At 35.2% G+C, this 20,174-nt stretch overlaps 1 protein-coding gene across 1 annotated transcript; it reads left to right on the forward strand.

Moving 5' to 3' along the window:
• Nucleotides 1-2,280: 2,280 nt before the first annotated feature.
• LOC137721863 (agamous-like MADS-box protein AGL19) lies at nt 2,281-18,282 on the forward strand. Its single transcript, XM_068460889.1, has 7 exons — nt 2,281-2,865; nt 6,459-6,543; nt 6,856-6,917; nt 7,046-7,145; nt 17,047-17,088; nt 17,194-17,235; nt 17,776-18,282. The coding sequence occupies exons 1-7, from the start codon at nt 2,684-2,686 to the stop codon at nt 17,920-17,922; spliced, it is 660 nt and encodes a 219-aa protein (XP_068316990.1). The 5' UTR covers nt 2,281-2,683; the 3' UTR covers nt 17,923-18,282.
• Nucleotides 18,283-20,174: the final 1,892 nt, after the last annotated feature.

The following is a 20,174-nucleotide window of genomic DNA, read 5'->3' on the forward strand; positions in this document are numbered from 1 at the left end:
TGGAACTCTGGACTATTATTAAGATTGTATTACATTTTAATTATCACATATACTTTTAACTTAGTTAAAAAAATCATGACACGAAATTTTTTTCCAAAAAAAACTCCCTTGTGCTTTTACCTGACGATCAATCTTTGAAATTCTTTCAGGTTGTTACAAATGGATGACAATCCACATGAATTTTTTTTCCAAAAAAACTCCCTCGTGCTTTTACCCGACGATCAATCTTTGAAATTCTTTCAGGTTGTTACAAACGGATGACAATCCAACCCAAAAAATTTCAAGATAAGGAAAAAATTTCTAGGAAAAAGAAATCTTTAGAATAAGAACCCAAGCCAAGTGATGAAGTTGTTCCGTTAAACTAAGAACCACTTAAACTAAGAACCAGCTACACCAAACGTGGTATACTAGGCCTAGTCAAGCCAGTCTCTGTTATTTGGTGTACCAAATAAGGCTTCTATACAAAATATAGTATTACAATTTAGTAATTTTACTCTCTACTTATAAGTAAATAATACCAGATTTGACTCACTTAGAGTACAAGTTCGACACCTAATTATAACTGATTGATTATATATAAAAAAATAAGGAAAATAGCCATATGTAATGACCACATATTAATCATATATCAATGCTGAAACTATGACATAACAACAACACAATGGTGATATAATGACAAATAATAAACATTGATTATTTCTGCAACCAAATGTCAAATATATTTATTGTAGTTAATTTTCTCAAACATTTATACTAGTCCAATTTACTTAAAATAGAGGCCAACCTTCCAAGTAATCATCGTCCACAAATAAGAAAATCTTTGTAATAGATGACACTATACGACAAATATTTATTGAACGAATGATATATTATTTGAATAGATGACAATTATCTATTGCAATGGTGATGCTACTAGGAGAAGGTTGAATAAGAGGAGAAGGTTGAAAAAAGCAACCAGAAATCCAGAAGACTCGAACCAAAAACACAACATTTCAATATTTCATTACCAGCTGCGATGACCTTAACAGAAAAGAAAAAGAAACAGAATAAAAAAGCAAAACCCAAACAGAGGAGACCTTTTACACAATAATGTCATGCATTGAATGCCCTGTCTCTTCACATACTAGTTACCTTTTACCTAACCATTTATTTTAACATTATTTTTGTGTGGCCTTGATTTGGTAGATCTCAAAATATCAACTCCAGCAAGTCAAACACTCATCCACTTTAGAAGGTCTTGGACTCTTGGCCGAAGCTACCTTATACGGCAGTACCATACCCATGGTTCCATGGTCATAGGGGTTTTGGATCAAGCAGGTGGGACACAAATGTGGGATGTGAGGTCTCACCTGACGCATAAGGCAACACACGTTAATGCGATGGACTTGAAATGTAAACTTACAGATGACTCGCTATTGTGTGAATGATGTCATATTCAAGAGTTGGCATACACTAGAATTTCTTTTCTTTACGAGTGTATTACTAATTTTGCCCAAAACTTTATCCAGACAACTTGTCCCCAAAATGTACTAAAAGATATAAAGTGGAAAAACTAAGATAAGACTTATTACAGTAATAGTCTTTAAACTCATCATCATGTGTCGATTTTTAACTCCAAACTTTTATTTTCTTTCTTACAAATGTTGAAATGTACTCTCGATTAACATTGTAGTCCTTTAGGTTAACTTGGTCCATAATTTGGTTAACTATGGGGGAATAGAGTCACAAACGCAAATGAACCACAGAACAGATTTAGAGAGGATTGTTGTAATTAAACGGATGGGAGGAGTTCCCCATCACACGGCAGTTCCTTCGTGTGGTCCCTGCTCCACACCCCTCTCAAGCGGAAGCCACGTGACAGACCTTGTGATGTTGACAACCGTCGACGCGTGGCAACACCTTATTGGCTGATCACTCTATCCAATGGCACGGAGATATTTCATGTCTCAGCCCCTCGTACGGACAAAGACTTTTTTAAAACGAACCATTTTTACGGTGCCCATTCGGTGCTCCAAATTTACCTGCAACCCCTTGTTACAGCGATTGTCCAGATATAACTGGCAATAGACAAGAATGTTCGCTGTTTTCGCTTTAAAGCTCGTCACCTCTGAGCCGGCCAGTACCGGCGACGGTTGTCGGTCACTTTTTGCACGTGTCACCGAAAGACTTGATGGCATCAAGTTCCTGTGCACCCCAATAAGGGGTTTCAAATTTTTTTTTACCATTGGGTGAAGAAATAGTGAGTGGGTGACATGTGTAGGCTGTGCAATTTATTCCCTTGTTTTTTACTTTTTTGGGAGGTGTCCATTAATTACCAAAAAAAGAAAGGGAGATGATGGATTAGGTTCAAATCAGATGGCCTCCTTGCCCTTTTCATTTTATTCCATGCTTTTTATATTTCCTCAAATATACTTGTGTACATATGTTCATAGGGTTCTCCTCATAGACTTTGAGACCTAAAAAGGAAAAGAAGAAAGTAGGGCAAATCAATCTGTCTCTATTAATCTTTACTAATAATTCATCTTCTTCCTCCTCAAATTATTTTCTAGGATTGCAGGTTTCTCTGGTCTGCCCCCCTTTCCATATTTAGAAACCCTATTTCTTGCGGTTGCTTGAGATTTTCCGGGAAATCGGCTACTGGGGTTTTCCGGAATTCGATTTTCGTGTTCGGAAAGGTGAGAAAATGGTGAGGGGGAAGACTCAGATGAAGCGCATCGAAAATGCAGCGAGCAGGCAAGTGACTTTTTCCAAGAGAAGAAATGGGCTGCTGAAGAAAGCCTTTGAGCTTTCAGTCCTGTGTGATGCTGAAGTTGCACTTGTGATCTTCTCCGCAAGAGGGAAGCTCTATGAGTTTTCGAGCACCAGGTACGTTTAGAACACAACCATAATTTTATGTTTTATTTTGTTTACTAAATCTGGCATTTTATTACGATTTATATTTTGTTGAATCTCAGTTTTTGACTGTAATCGATGGATAAAAGCTGCTTCTTGTGTAGTACGTGCAGCAGATAATAGATAGGAAAAGGTCTATAATACCAAATATTGATCAGGCTTTAGATGTATAGGATCTTTTCTGATTCAAATTTTTTTTTGTGCTAATTTTGTTTCATTGTTTTGCGTTTGGGTTGAAAGTTTTCTGGGTTTTAATTAATTGGGTTTTCTTTTTTATCTTTTGTTGCTGATCTTTCACTCACTATATTTATTCAAGGGCCGCAAATTTCTGGGTTAATTGAACAATAAAAAATAAATCTTTTGGATGTAATTCTCTCTACCGTATGAATCTGAGGACATAAATATGTACAGTAGTTTCTGCTATATCTATTTGTCATCAGTTTTGATTTGTTAATTACTGAATCTTTGTGTTTGTAGATCTTAATTTATTGAATCTAAATCAGTGATATACAATAGATGGTGTAAATGAACCCGAACAGTGGAAAAACAACTGATAATGTAAGGTGAAATAACTAATAAATAATCTTGGAATTTTGTTCAGTACTGTATCTGAGGGACCTCTGAGCAATGGTTGTACTTGTCTTAAAAATCAGTATACAATTACCTTAATTTCAATTCTTAAATTAAATGTCAGTGCATATAGCTTTAGTTCCTGGCCTCCCCATTTTATATATTGATTAGTACTTAAAATGAAGGGGTCTCTTTTCATAATCTCTACTGCAAGAGATTCTCTAATTATGCAAATAAGACTTAGTTTTAATGATGTTGTCGTCTAATAAGTACTTATAATGTTTTAAAAAAAATCACTACATGTTTAATGATGATTGAGACGTAATATCGTTTTCCCTTCACCAAAAAATATATAAGGGGGTCTCTTTTAATAATCTCTACTAGAAGAGATTCTCTAATTATGGAATTAAGATTTAGTTTTAATGACGTTGTCGTCTAATAAGTGCTTATAACATTTTAAAAAAAATCACTACATGTTTAATAACGATTGAGACGTAATAAATTATCAATGATGTATGAGAGAATCTCTTCTCCACTCAATAAATACTATCTGGTAAAGTTAAATTAATAATCTTGTTTGAAGTATGAGATGAGGTTGATTTGTTACCAACAATGATTTAATGTAGCGTTGAGAAATGCATGAATCTTGAGAACTGATTGATCGACATCGTATACCCTAGAGCACACTCCAAAATATTTGTTCATTTAAAATGTTTAATATTATATCTAAAGTACTTGTGCTAAGAGAATCTTCTTTGTGATTGAGAAATAATAGAAAAAAAATATTACGAATGTGTTCGAACAAAATAGCATATAAGCCATTATAGTAAAACCAAAGTAGAATTTGACTATAATGGATATACAAATGTGTTCCAACTAAAATGAGTGCAAATATACCATTTGCTAGCTTCATTTTATCATATTGCATGCTTAATTAGGACAAGAGAATTAAGATCATCATTCCGGTGTATTCAAATATTGGTTAGGACGATCCTGGGTTAGGGAGGATTGAACTCAAGACCTCATGTACATGAGTGATTGCTCTTAGCTACTTGAGCTACAATCTTTTTGCATAACAATAATTTTTGTTAACCATGCCTACTAAGAAGTTGTTCAATATGGAAAGTGATCTTCACACTCCATTTCTAACTTGTCACACACTCCTCTTTATTTCTAAGCATAAATCAAGAAAATTCAACCGTTAAAATTAATTAGGAGTGTTTGAAAGACTAAAAATGGGGTATGTTTATCATTTCCCATTCAATATATAAACAAGAGTACTAGGTTTCTTTGTTATTTTCATCAACAGAAAAATGTCCTTTTAGGTTATAAATAAATAACATCTAGAAACTATACCATGTTAAGATGTTTCCATCTAGTAGACTAGCACTAGGCGTATGTATAGTTTAGTTTTTTAAATATCCGTACTTTTTAGATATGTTATATCTATACTTTTAGATAATACTTGCATTCTCCCGTGAAGGGATGACCTCATTTTCCCTATGCAAATAATATATACCAACCATACAAATTTTCTAATCGTAATCGTGAATTTTTTTAATCTTCATTTAAAGATCACCACTACAAACAAATTATTTGAGTTGGAAATCATTTAGTCATTCAAATGTATAGAAAAAATCAACGTTGTAGGTACTAAGTAACATATTCTTGATGAACCGTTCAAATGAAGATTAAGAAGTTGAATGGTTCCCATTATGAAATTTCCACATTAAGAAAACATAGAACATTCTCCAAGGGGGAATGTAAGTATTATTATCCAAATAAATAATAACTAAACAATCATTTACCATGCAGATTGCGCTTTACTGTAGTAGCGAAAAACAATAATGCCTGTTGTGGGTTCAATACCCACCCATCCCCTCTCCTGTAACATTTAACAATTTAACTCACTAATGCTAAAAAAACAATCATTTGCCATGATCTCTCTCCCAACCTCTATTTTTTCTAACAACTTAATTGACATCTATACTCCTAAAACTTAACTCAAGTCTCATTTTAACGTTCTAAAACTCAAATGTTTTTGCCTTAACTCCATCGTGTCTCAATTTGCCCATATCATCAATTTTATTAATAAATTATTCAAAACTATTTACCCGTCACAAATGACACATATATCAACTACAATTGGTCCTATTTGTGCAATGTAAACAATTTTAACGAATTTCTTAGTAAACTTAACGTTAGGGGCACAATGAGACATGATTTGAATTTCATAGAATTAAGACTTGAGTTGAGTGTAAATATGGCTTTTTTAAACACATTCCAAACGAGTTGTTAGAATCTGGAGATAAGAACAATAAATTGGTTGACTTGATATCCAGAGAGATTTAGTTTTTTATTCTTTCTCTACTATAGCATGGCCTTCAACTCGATCTAACCTTTTCTTAAGTCTTTGTAAGTGTACTTTCACCTTGTTAAACAACCTTTTGCATAACTTGAGTAAGGGGTGCCCGCCGTGGCCTTCAACTCGATCTACCCTTTTCTTAAATCATTGTAAGTGTACCTCCACCTTGTTAAAAAAACCTTTTGCATAACTTGACTAAGGGGCTAACACTGTGCCCGACCTGACTTGCCTTTGGCGCACTGAATTATGATATATCCTCTCTTTCCATACTCGATATATATATATATATATATATCCTCAATCCTCAATCCTCAATCCTCAATCCATAATCTTATATATGTAGTACTTAGTCATCTTATTAGCTTTTCATTTCAAACTCCAAATCACGACGTCCATGGCTTGTCACTGTTTTATGAATTATGAATACATATAAATCTATTGCCCAACTTGAAACTTTTATTTGGGTTTAGTTTTGAAGAATTACTTTGAAAAATCTTCATATATAATTGAAGAATTAAATGAATAGTGGATCATCAATCTCACATCTGGACGTGCATGCAATTAGTTAATCTTGGTTAACATATTTAACTAGCACTGTTGGTGGTATTCTTAACTCTTCTTGTGCTTTCAGCATCAGAAGCACAATAGACCGTTACCAAATGAGAATGAAGGATCAAGGCCAGCTCACTACTAAAGCATTTCAAGAAGATATGGAGGTAGTTCGAGTCAACTGCCATTACACAGTCTCTCTATCAATCCTTTCATACAATTTAAAAACATCAATTCTGCTGCTATATAATTGGCTAACTTTTATTGAAGAACTATCTTTATATAAAAACTTAAAATTCGACGGTTCAAATCATAACTGAAAAACGCACCTGACTCCACGGGGGAAATGGTTATCCTTTCTGGAAGGGCTATTACTTATATACCTTCTTTTATCTAAGGCAATGCCTTTTCATTAAAACCTGCATCTGCATGCATGATAAACGTTACTAAATTTTTTACTATTATTGGACTGTATGCAGCATGAGACGAATGACACTCAAACCTTGGCCAAAAAGATCGAGTCTATTGAAGCTTCTAAAAGGTTTAATTCGCTTCTTACCTTGAAATATGTATTTTAAGCTTGTTTTAATTAGTTATGTACTATATATACTGCAGTCAGATTTTCATTTTGGTCGGAGATTATAGATAAATGCTATACGTATGGTGTAGGAAGCTGTTAGGTAATGATTTGGAATCATGTTCCATGGAGGAACTACATCAGACAGAGAACCAACTGGAGCGAAGCTTAAAAAAAATTAGGGCCAAAAAGGTACAGATTATATGAGTTCTATATAATGCATTCTTTTTCCTTCTTATGCTCTACACATCTGGTTTTCTTTATAATTATCATTAATATATAGGTCATCAATTTTTTACAAGAAGTGATACAGATTTCATTAATACAAACATAACGAGCACAAGATGGTGCCAATGGGTACATATTCTTGAGTGATCATTTTCCTAATCTGAAGGTCGTATCGAACAATTAACAATAAAAGCAAACACCTATGCGGCCACCAAACCACTACAATAACTATTAGACACTGGTGCAAATATACCACAAAGATGATGACAAATGCCTGCATCCATAGCCCACACAAAGCCACCACTGAACAGCGAGGCCACAAAATTCGGCTAAGCGAGCACAAAACTACCAGGTGGACAATACAAAAACACCAAAAATACTAAAATCTACGCCCAGAAAGGTCGACACCGAGGGCGAAGAGAGAGTGAAAGGGAGAAGAAGGGAGCTAGTGATTATGGGGGAGGATTGTGGAGGGGAAAACTCACGGGAGGAGTGTGTGATGTACGTGAAGAAGGAGAGGAGGCTGAGGAGAAGAGGGGAGAGGGCTTTCACCGACCCTAGCCAGAGCAAGGGGTCGTTCTTGGAGGCACCAGATCTAGGGGTCGTTGTTGGAGGCACCAGATCTAGGGTTTGGGTTGGTGGGCAAGAGGGTAGTGTTGAGAATAAATCTCACGTGTAAAGCCCAAGCGTCACGCATGTTTCACGTCTTCCTGTTTGTGTTGCCCACATGTTAGGCTTGAAAATGCGAGGGCGTGTTGAGAATGAACCTCACATTGATGGGAGAAGAGACCTTGTGAGACCATGATTTTCTAAGCCCAAGACACCTGACACTTAAGAGTGGCTAAAAGGATTGAAAAGCCCTTGAAGTGAGATCAGAGGTACATGTGTATTCTGGATCAGATAACCACATGCCAAGATAGTCCGGCACGGATGCATTAGCTCTAAACTCATTACTTATCTCCCAAGTAAGGAAACCCTAATTCAAGTCAAATTAGGATATCTTGGGATTATGCAACGTAATCATAATCCTATGAGGATTGGATATCTTATTCAAGATTCCCTCCTAGATAGTCTCCTGATATAATTGGGATTGTGTCTCCCAAGACCTTTGTAAATACCAAGGTTCTAAAAAACGCTAGGAGCTAGTCGGGCGGCGGGCTAGCGCCTAGCCTCTAGACGGCTAGGCGGATTTAGGTAAATTTATTGTATATCTTGTAAATAAGCGCATATTGTCTCTTACAAAAAATTATACTTGTATGAAATACATGAATAAGATAATAAAAGAATGATAAATTACAAAAAAAGTATCAAACAATGTCTCTCCAATAGATAGGATTTTTTTTATTTTTTAATGAATTAGATGGCATAAGATGAAAGTTCATATGACAATAAATATGTATAATAAATATTTTTTTAAAGATTATTTATTATATAGTGAATGGACTTAAAAAAAAAGTAATGGTGTAAATGTTGTGATTTGTAGAATGTAAAATGGGAGGTGGGGAACACTGCATCAAAAAAGGATGTGGGGCACACCACACAATATTCAATGTCTATTAGGATTAGAAGTTAATTAATTTAAAAATAAAAAAATAAAACAAAAAGTGGAGTGGTTTGTGACTTATGTTTGTCACGTGGGGGAGTGGGAAGAGAGAGAAACTCATTTATTCTATCTTCTTCTTCTTCCTTTTGTCTTCTTCTTCCTTTCATCTTCTTGAAATGCAGAAGGTAGAACCAGAACAAGAACCCAGCTCTCTGCAACGACAAAATGTCTAAAACGCCCAAACCCCCTAGGTCATTGAGTCACTCACCTAGGTCGCCCAAGCACTGCCTAAGCTGCCTCCGCGCCCGCCTAATCCTCTTGCCGTTTTTTCTCCCGATTATGGGCTAATCGGAGCAACTGGCCACCTTGTAGCGCCTAGGCGGCCGCTTAGGCCGATTTTTAGAACACTGGTAAATACCCTAGCCTAAGTATTATTCTCTCTTAAGTTTGTTATGATCCAAGACTCAATCTCTACAAGGGATGCACATATTCTCTCTACACGCCGTTCGTCTACACATAGAAATGGATGAGCATCTCCTCCACGTCTAAGCCAATGCACCTTTGCCAAGGATGTATTTTGATGTAGCACACATTATACATACTCCTTTCTTAGAACTACACCAGAGATTTCCATCCCCGCAGATATGTAGGCAGTCCCATCTGGATCAATCAACACCCCCCGCCCCCCAAAAAAAAAAATTCAACCCCATTCTCCCTTCGCATGAGTTAAAGGGAAATTCCGCCTCCAGCCGTGGACGTGCACGACTTTGGTTGAAAAAATTGATGCTTTCATTGAGATATGAACTCATATTCCTTTGACACACAACCTCTACCAGGACTAACGATGAAAGCCTAAAAATCCCAATGGAGCTTTGATTAATGCTCCATGAAATGAAGCAAGGGCTCTTTTCCCACATAGCGTTCTGCTACGTATTATGGCTAAGTCTTTAATTCTTACCTTTTGTAGTGAAAGATTTTTGTTTTACATAGTATTGTTATGAAGTTTGTGGCTTGGGTCTGGTTGCCAAACGAGCAAGTTTTTAATTTTTTATTTATTCAACTAAATATTTCTGTTTTCTTCAAGAGGATCTTCTTGTGCATAGAAATTGAATGATAAGCCTAGGCAATCCTAGACTCCTGGGCCAACATGATAGGAGGCAAAGGCAGGTTTGGCTCTGTGCGGACCAACACCTCATCACATAACCAACTCGTAGACCTCTTGTCTGAAGTCTACAATTAGCTTTCATGAGTGTGGCAATGAAGCGTGGACACCATGCCATTCTCCACAAGCTAAAGTGCAAGTATTGGTTAATTCGAAGGACATGAAAGGTGTGTTGGCAACTGTAGAGCAATGAGGGACTTATCCCAAGAACATGAAAAGTGTCTGTAACTGTAGACCCCCTAAGCATAGTTTCAACGCGGAACATGAACCAACTCTTGTGCGGAGTAAAAGGCTATCAACAATTTGCCTATGCACATCAGTCCACTTCATGGACTAAACTGGAATTCCTCAAACATAATTGGACATAGAGGCTTATGTCGTTGGAAAGCTACCAATAGCTTTCTATATCATTTTCCAGCTTATGATTCTAGTCCCTAGTGAAGAAATATTGTCATTTAACTATAAGTAGCACAAGCAAAGATTTTCTATGGATTTGCATAGTTCACCTTTTCAAGTTCAAACTGCGGTGTGGAAAATAACTCGAAGGCCCATCTGTCAAGTGAACAACCTTGGCACAAGCTATGGTGGTGCTCCAAGAGATAAGTACCTTTGATTACTTAATTGTATACATAATTAAATGTCGAATTTTACATGATTTAAAGATCTCATACAAAGATTGGGGCATGGAATCATAATGAGCCGTGCGCATAAGTTACACTTTAACTTGAGTTAGCCTCAATCATGTGTGGCTCCCACCAAATCAACCTCTGATTGGTTCAATTCTATATTCCATCAATCCACCACAAGCAAGTTAGCTTGGTCAAAGAAATAATGTCATATGGAATGAATCAGGCACGTAGCATGGTCTAACATCGGGAATTGCATATTTAGAATAGAAACTTCAAATCACAGAATGATCTTTTCAGATTGTCGCTACAGATGACCTAAGGAATGTGAATCCTTGCCACCTAACAAGTCTCATCCCTTCTTGCATGAATGTGCATGTTTTGCTCCTCGCATGACTTTGTTCTTTCTTACATCATCTTTTTGCCGTACACAGCATCCCTCAATGTCCCAAATATCACACAGCTTTGAAACTTTGCAGTAGTGCAAGTATAAAAATTCAAAGTAATAATGTCATAGGAGTCTCGTGTGATAAAGCCTATTCCATGATGTTCCGGTTACCAGCTTGGGAAACTCGAGTCATATTAAGCGTGGTTACGTTAGGCGAACTATGAACATTGGAAGATAGCCTTGTTGTCCGGAAGCTTACAGTGCACCATCTGGCTTTTGTAAAGTTTATGCAACCTAAGAATTGTGGGTTACACACTCAAACCTGAAGTATGAATACTTCTATCCAGGATCATGTACTAAGTTAAGTACATTTTGCAGCGATCTTGTGCCTAAAGTAGGTCCAAATGAGGCATCTAAATTAGGAAATCCTCTAGTGGAATTTTATTCCAGTGGAGCTTGATTCCAGGCAGTAGCTTAGCAAAGTCAGCTAAGTGTAATATGATAAAAAACACTTAGGTTTGACTCATATAGAGTATGTCATTCTGAAGGTTTTTTCAATCCCACGTGCAAGTGACCAAGCCCCCAATGAACTTTTGATTCAAGATTCATTACAGGCAAACATGTAATTTGGGCTGGAAAGGAAACTCCTTGGTTACAAGTTGCTATTATTAAAATCCTCAGACCTAGAATGGGGCAAAGTTAAAGAACAAACAGAATCAAAGTCATGGTCAACCTCTTTTACAACACTTAGATTAATCTTTTGTAAGTGTTAAAACAATCATCATTACTTAACCAACAAGGTTATTGAAACATATCCAATTGACATCAAGATCTGGAGGTCATTTTGAACAAGACTTGTCACTTTCTCATCCTTAATCCGATTAATGCATCAAAGAAAGTTTCGGAGTAAGAGATTTTTCGTGGGCCTTAGACTTGGTGTTGGAGGAAGGTGGTACTTTGATTGTCTCAGTGGAAATCTTTATAAACTTTTATAAGTTTATGGATAACTTTTTTTTTTTCAATGTTATCAAGCGGGTCTGAAGCTACCTAAGTCTACAAACTTATTTGTGTTTGACTCCGCCACCTATTAACTCTGAATATATTATTAGATTAAACTATATTCTATTAAAGGGAAGCAAATGATGACAAGCTCTTAAGTATTTTACTCTAACAAGATTAAAGGCTTGAGTGAAATAAACTTATCAAAATATCTCTAAAAGCATCTAAGTCCTAGGGACAAATAAAAAACGGTGCATTCCACCTAGCATTCAGCTTTTTAGCTATGCATTTGAAACTCCGCCCAGGGCTCTACAATATGGTTCGGAACTCTGAAAGATCAGATCTTTGAGAGATAAGCAAGCGGGACTAGTTGGACTTGGCTAGCTCTGGATCATTAAGTTGTTGAAGTTCGAAGGTCATTCCGGTGTGTATTATAGAAAAGGTCATTTTGGAATGATTTGCTCGTGTCCATTGGTAACTATCCATCTTTGAGCTGAACACACTCTCAGAAGTATAGCTAGAGGCATTTGTGGGACCATAATTTTTTGGTGGCACGCAGGGTAGTTAGAATGACCGGAAAAACCCTCAGTGAGATTAGAGCTCCATGGGTATTCCAGATCGGATTACCATAGGCCAAGGGAGTCCGGCACAACTCCATTAGCTCTAAGCACATTAAAGATATCACTTGTCTCTCAAGTAAGGAAACCGTAATTCAAGTTAAAATTAGGATACCTTGGGATTGGACAACGTAATCATAATCTTAAGAGGATTGTATATCTTGTCCTAAATTCTTTCCTAGATAGTCTTCCGATTTAATTAGGATTGCGCCTTTCAAGATCTCTACAAATACCTTAGTTTGGGTATTTATCTCTCTTAGTCTTTTGTGATCCAAGACCCTCTCTAACATCTCCAAGGAACTTTGATGACACAATAAACTCATTCTCTACAAGGGATGTATATATACTCTCTACGTTCGTCTTCGCGTAGACATGGAGGAGCATTTCCTACGCACCTAATGCAAGGCACATTCGATGAGGATATATTCCGATGTAGCACACATCATACATGTTCCTTTCTTAGAACTACACTAGTGATTTGACTCTCCATGCTCAGAGATATGTAGACAATCTGATCTGGATTCAGTCACACCACCCAATCAACCTCATTCTCTCCATGTCAGAGTTCATGGGCAATTCCGACTACATTACGCTTCCATCTGTGGATATGCATGATTTGGTTCCAACAAACCTTGCATGAGCTTATAAATAAGTTAGACTACTCCTTATATTGTCAATTGATTTTATGATGAAACCTCAACTTTCTTCAATAAGGGTTTCAAAAGAGAGATATTGAAGCTGACTTTATTCACCTTTTGTAGTTTACATAATAGGTCACCAATTAAGTGTACTTGATATAGCAATCATTTCGGATAGGAGAGGAAAAAAATATATAATTAGTAGTTCTAAATGTCAAACGTTTAAGTTATATATGTTTTATTTGTTGAAAGTGTGAATCTCAAGATAGGAATAAAAGCACACCACAAAGTAGTGCACAATTGTCTTATTAAATTTCCTTATTAACAGTAGGATTTGTCAATTGTAGTATATGAAAATAAGGGTCTTTCCCTCAGAAGATTGAAACTTAACTACTTAAAGTATCACAAAAACTGGGCTGCTGTTCCTACTGACTAGCCACCGAAAAATAATTATTAGACTAAATTACACTTAACTAAATTCAATGAAATTTTATATGTAGGTACTAAACACACAGAGGTACTCACACATTTATTTGAGATTTTTGGAGTTGATTTGCTATTTTAATTAAATCCAACAAAAATAGAACAACAACAATGATAAAATAACGAAAACAAAGTTTAGTCACAAATTAAGAAAATGAGTTAAGGGTAGTGCAACGAAAACAAAGTTGAGTCACAAATTAAGAAAATGAGTTAGGGGTAGTGCTATCTACCACCAAATAATCATGCAAACGTGTAATGTTTCGTTAGAATTCCTTCTATTTCCGAATGAGGATGCTCAAGGTGGCTCATTGTTAGAACTCAACTTATTACTCTCGCTCTCTCTCTCTCTCTCTCTCTCTCTCTCTCTCTCTCTCTCTCTCTCTCTCTCTTACGTAGTATGTTAAGAGAATGATGTTTTCAACTTAACTTAGTTTCTAGCATGCAATCTAGAATGACGTGTTCATAAATTTAACAAGTAAAAATCATTAAGAGCAAAAGGAGCTTGAGTCATCATGAGGCATCATAAGTACTGGCATTGTCTTACTTATCCTAGAAATTAGTTCATATATTAATCACAATTAACAAGTACTACTCTAGAACATGTGTAGGTTCTCATTCGATAAGGGTAAGCACGCACATATTCATAGCATTAGAATCCTAGATATGCTTACTAAGTATGCATCCATAGAAAACACATAAAGAATGCATCACTGATATAGGTAGTGAACTAATTTTCATCTTTCATAAAAGAAATTCAAACAAAATGTCATAACAAACTTGCAATCATATTCTGGGCTTCAAAACAGTCTCTAACTTCTAGAAATTTAGTTACACATAATCTTAAATTAACACAAAGAAAGATATGAGTTTGAGAAGATAAAACCAAAAGAATAGTGTTATCCTTGCTGTCTTGCATGCTTCCCTTTTTCACCTCCTTGCTAACTTGCTTCCTTTCCTCCCAATATCTACGTTCAACTTGTTTTCTTTCCTTTTCATAACCTTCAAAAGGTGTTATAGTTATCGCCATCATGACTATTCAATTCTAATCAAAGACAATTTGTAGTGAGAGTTGTCGTATTCTTGGTTAGTGATAGAATTAAAAGCACACCACAAAGTAGCACATATATCTCCTATTGATTTTCTTTATTAACACTAGGATTTGTGAATTGTAGCATATGAAAATAAAGATCTTTCCTGTAGAAGATTGAAACCTAACTACTTAAAGTATCATAAAAAATGGGTTGCTGCTCTTACTGACTAGCCACCGAAAACTAATTATAAGATCGAGTTACACTTATCTAAATTCAACGAAATTTCATATGTAGATACTAGACACATAGAGGTACACTCACAAATATTTGGGATTTTTGGAGTTGATTTGATATTTTAATTATTCAACAAAAACGTATAAACGATAAAGAAATAATAAAAATAGATTGTAGTTCACAAGTTGAGAAAACGAGTTAGGGAAATTACCATCCACCACCAAATAATCATTTAAATATGTTATGTTTCATTCAAATTCCTTTTACTTCCGGATGAAGATGCTCAAGTTGGCTCACTGTTAGAACTCAACTTACTACTATTTCTTACGTAGTACTAAAAGAATGACGTTTTCAACTTAACTTAGTCCCTAGCATGCAATCTAGAATGATGTGTTCATAGATTTAACAAGTAGAAATCATTAAGAACAAAAAGAGTTTGAGTCATCACAAGGCATCGTAAATACATGCGTTGTCTTACTTATCTTAGAAATTGGTTTACATGTTAATCGCAATTAACAAGTACTACTCTAGAACATATGGAGGTCCTCATTTAGCAACGGTAGGCACACACATATTTATAGCATTGGAATCCTAAATATGTTTACTAAGTATGCATCCATAGAAAACACATAAAGAATTCATCACTAACATAGGTAGTGAACTAATTTTCATCTTTCATTAAAGAAATTCAAACAAAATGTCATAACAAACTTGCAATCATAATCGAGGCTTCAAAACAACCCCTAACTTTTGAAAATTTAGTTACATATAATTCTTAAATTAAACTAAAAGAAATTCATGAGTTTGAGGAGATAAAACCGAAAGAAGAGAATGAGGTCTCTTCTCTTCTTTGATTCTCCTCCCTGCTGCCTTGCTTTCTCCACATTCTTGCTGCCTTTTTTCCTCCTCTCTACACTTAGCTTCCTCTCTTTTCTTTTCATAATCTTCTAAATGTGTTATGTTTCCCACCATCATGACAATTCAATCCTAGTTAAAGCTAGTTAGTATGGAGACTTGTGGTTTTTTGGCTGCATCAATTGTGGTTGCTAGGATTTATTATGTTTATTGCTTTCATTGCTTTCTTGTTAGTTACAAACTACTCAGCTTTTTGGAAACCTTTTAGTGTTAAAACGGGCAAAACTTCTTCTAGAAAAATAATATTAACAAGCCGTAAAGTGCTCCAGAAAACAGACATCTGTAACTTTCCAAGCATATAAAGCTCATTCTCTAATTATTATGAGCTGTTCGAAACTCGCAGCCAAAGTCAGCTGATCTGCACATGCAGTTTTGATGAATTTGCTATTTAAAGCCCCACTTGTGCTCTTTTCCTCTGCTTTGGTTGAAAAATCCTACAAAACAAAATAACAAAGTGAATAGCTCAAAAATGTAAGTAACTGACTAAAAAAAGACAAGTGAATTTGATTTAAAATATATATAAATATGAGCTTATCAGCTACATCAATTTTGGCTGCTAGGATTTATTGTGCTTATTACTTTCATTGCTTTCTTGTCAGTTACAAACTGCTCAGCTTCTTAGGAACCTTTCAGTGTTAAAACAAGCATAACTTCTTCCAGAAAAATGATATTAACAAGCCGTAAAATGCTCCAGAAAATAGACATCTGTAGCTTTCCAAGCATATAAAGCTCATTCTTTGATTCATTATGAGCTGTTCGCAACTCACTGACAAAGTCAGCTGATCTGCGCAGGCAGTTTTGACGAATTTGCTATTTAAAATCCTACTTGTGCTCTTTTTCTCTCCTTTTTAGCATGAAAAATCCTTAAAAAGACAAAGAAAGTAAATAGCTCGAAAATGTAGGGATCTAACTAAGAAAAGACAAGTGATTTTGATGTAAAATATACATCAATATGAGCTTATCATCTCACACCAGTGAATTGACCGACCTTGCATATTTTATAAGGAGTTGGGCCACCTTTATTACTGTCAATTTGTTTTGGTGTGTAACCTCAAATTCTTTCAATGTGTGTTGTCTACATATTAATCTTAAAATGACCTCTTACGTGCCATGAGAGAGTGTGTTGAGAGTGAATCTCACATCGAAAATTAAGGGAGAGTTGAGTCATATATTTTGAATCATTACTAAAACTTACTGACATGTAATGCACTTTGTTTTTCCTTTATCAGAATCAGTTATTGAGGGAGCAAATAGACAAGCTGAAGGAAGAGGTAATCACCAGTAGAAGTTTCTGCTACATATTATTACTTGCGGTCGTGTATGTCTATTTGTCTGAAAGTGCTGATATGCCATGTTCTTAACCTTGCCATGTTCAGGAGAAAAACCTATTGGAACAAAATGCAAAGCTACGGGAAATGGTAATATTCCAGATTCTCTCTTAACAATGTTGAACATCAATACTGTATACGCTCCTATAGTTAATGCGATTCTTGGCCACTTTCAATTAGGGTTCATGATCTCCAATATCTACAAATGAATCACTTGGATATGCATAAAGGCTACTGTTATCATGGTTAAGTTATATTGTTGAACTGTAAATTTGATCATACATGCATTCAATTGAAAATCAACATAATTCAAATGGCCATGATTCGTAATCTGACAATATAAACATCTTATATGCCATATATATATAGCGTTATAAATTGACTAGAAAATTCATTGTCGTCTTTGAATAGGATGAGTATTATTATTAAAACTTGACGTTGGATATGTAGGTGTTAATTTTGGTATGTAATTAAGTACAATATTCTTGGTTAACTTTTTGTAGGCATAATAAACCTAATCAAAATCAAAATCTAATCTAACTATACTTGGGAATAGTAAAAAATAACATTTGTGAAAGGATCGAAATTCGAATATATACATAAATTTTATATGACTATTAATTGTTTCAGTGTGGCATGCAACCACTTGGTCCTTCGGGAAAAAGCAAGCATGCAGATGATCGTGAAGTATTCCAGCCCCAGACACCAAATGTGGACGTGGAGACGGATTTGTTCATCGGGCCACCTAAAAGACAACAAAGTAGCCAAAAACCATAGGATGACGATGATGATCTCAAATTCAACATTGTTAATAATAAAAGTTTTCAGCTTCAAAAATCTGCAGCAGCAGTTCCACAAAGCTTCCTGATGGCTGTACGTGATTTTGGGCGTGCGTCTAAAATAATTCTGAAGTAAAACGGTTAAAACATCTATGTGGTGTATGGATTCACGGGAAATTCTAACCAAGGCGAAATGCATACAGTTAAATGCGTGATTATTTGTTTTCTTAACGCAGTACTTTAACTGAAACAAGAAGCATTTATATATAACTAGTATTTGCTTACACATTTTGTGTGTATGAACAAATTTTTTTAGAAAATGAGAGAGAGAGAGAGAGAGAAAAAAACAATAAAATTTGGATCTGTGAAATTACATTATTGCCCAAGATTTATTTTTGTGCGATAGGAGACTAAATTATCTTTTCACTCTCTTTTGATTGACAAAGAGGATTTCATTAATTAGTAGAGATATGTATGTGTGCGCAACTGAATTTTAAGTAGGAAGAGGATCTTCTTCGGATTCACTTTGTTAACCCACTTGCCCGAGCACAATATCAAGATAGCTAACCTAGCCCAAGTTCTCGAAAAAGAGTTCCATTCCTCGTACTCGTATTGCAAGCAAATCCGTAGTTCTGGTTAACCCACTTGCCCGAGCACAATATCAAGAGTCTCCAATTGTATATATAGATCCATTTTTCAGTTTGGATCGTACCAACTACCCTCTATGGAGTGCCCAGACTTTACATACCACTTCTCCGCAGCCGCAATTTCATGGGTTTATTGGTGGTACCAGCACAGTCTGAGCAAGCAAAGGAGGTAGTTGATACGATCCAACTTGACAGATAAATACTGGTGACATTAGAGATGGTAGTTGGAGGTTGAGACGGTTGCCATGACGAAGAAACAAATGGTGAAATTAAATCTGGGCGAGCAAAAAAAAAAAAATGAAGTATTGAATGTAGCAGGAAAGATGACTGAGGTTAGTGTTGAGATAATTACAAAATTATTGAGATGAACATCAGACATGGTGGACATATTTAAGAGATTTCAGATATGGAGCAAGAACTTCAAATGGATTAGGACGGATTTACCTTAAAATTAAAAAATTTATTCAGTTTAAAAATATTTAAGAGATTTCAAGTTCATATCCTCCCGTTTGAAAAGAGAAATGTTAGCTCTCATCCTCATCTTGCAATGTTTCACGATGATAGAATCATCAATTTTTGTTGTTTTTTAAAGATTAATTCTCTCAAAAATCAATCAAATTCAAAAATGTTTTGCCATCTAACGATTATCTAATAAATACACAAATCATGGTATTCGCATAAAAAACAAAAATTTGACAATGTTAGTTTTACAGTTAAATAAATTCTTATTGGTTGATTCTTTAAAAGGTGAATTTTAGTAAGTAAACAGTTCTGATCATTGTGCAAAAATGCAGAATAAAAATGAGAGCCAAGAAGGTAAAACGGAAAACTGCAATTAAAAAGGTCAGTAACATCCCACAATGAAAAACAGTTAAAAATGAAACATCTCTAGGTGACGGTAATTGGATCATTTACAAGTGTAAAACACCGCAAACGTGTCTAATTGTGTTGGAAAGAGAGAAATCCTTGGAAAAAGATCCTGCAAGGATCCTTTACCTAGAGATTCTAGGGATTTAATAATCGTGCCCATTCATCATATATCGTGCGATTAGTTTTTGTTAAGTACTATTTATATTTGAATTTTAAATTTTAAATTTTAAATGATTTCTGACTGCACGATTTACGATGAATGAACATGATTGCAGAATCCCTAAAATCCTTAAAAAGAAGATCTGGCGAGGATCCTTTTCCGAAATCCTTGTGCTTTAATTGCAATAGTTACTAAACTAGCAAAGATTTTTAAATTAAACTGCTATCAGAATACAATCATGACTTTTTTTTATTTTATTTATTTTTTATGGTAAAATAAAACACACTTTTTTTTTGTCAAATAAAATCATAATATTTTTTTGAATACATATTAAATTATCAAACGTCCTGATCATTCAAAACTGACTTAAAGGTGGTCTGAATTTCAACCGGTCGGGTTTGTCTAACTCAAGGCCCACTCTTAATTGTGGCCGTATTATTTAGGCGATTGTCGTTGGGAGATAAGTAAGGTACGCGATGGCAGCTTACCAAACGCATGGAATTGGTTCGTATGATAGCTACTTTAGTTTACTACTGTGTTTAAGAATGCGTAAATTTTTATAAATATTTTGTT

Source organism: Pyrus communis, chromosome 17, assembly GCF_963583255.1.
Source record: "Pyrus communis chromosome 17, drPyrComm1.1, whole genome shotgun sequence".
Classification (NCBI taxonomy): domain Eukaryota; kingdom Viridiplantae; phylum Streptophyta; class Magnoliopsida; order Rosales; family Rosaceae; genus Pyrus; species Pyrus communis.

Bases quoted from the DNA above. Each gene is read 5' to 3' on its own strand.
- LOC137721863 (XM_068460889.1), top strand. From the start codon at position 2,684: ATGGTGAGGGGGAAGACTCAGATGAAGCGCATCGAAAATGCAGCGAGC. The intron at 2,866-6,458 runs GTACGTTTAGAA...TTGTGCTTTCAG, and splicing joins TATGAGTTTTCGAGCACCAG to CATCAGAAGCACAATAGACC. The intron at 6,544-6,855 runs GTAGTTCGAGTC...GACTGTATGCAG, and splicing joins CATTTCAAGAAGATATGGAG to CATGAGACGAATGACACTCA.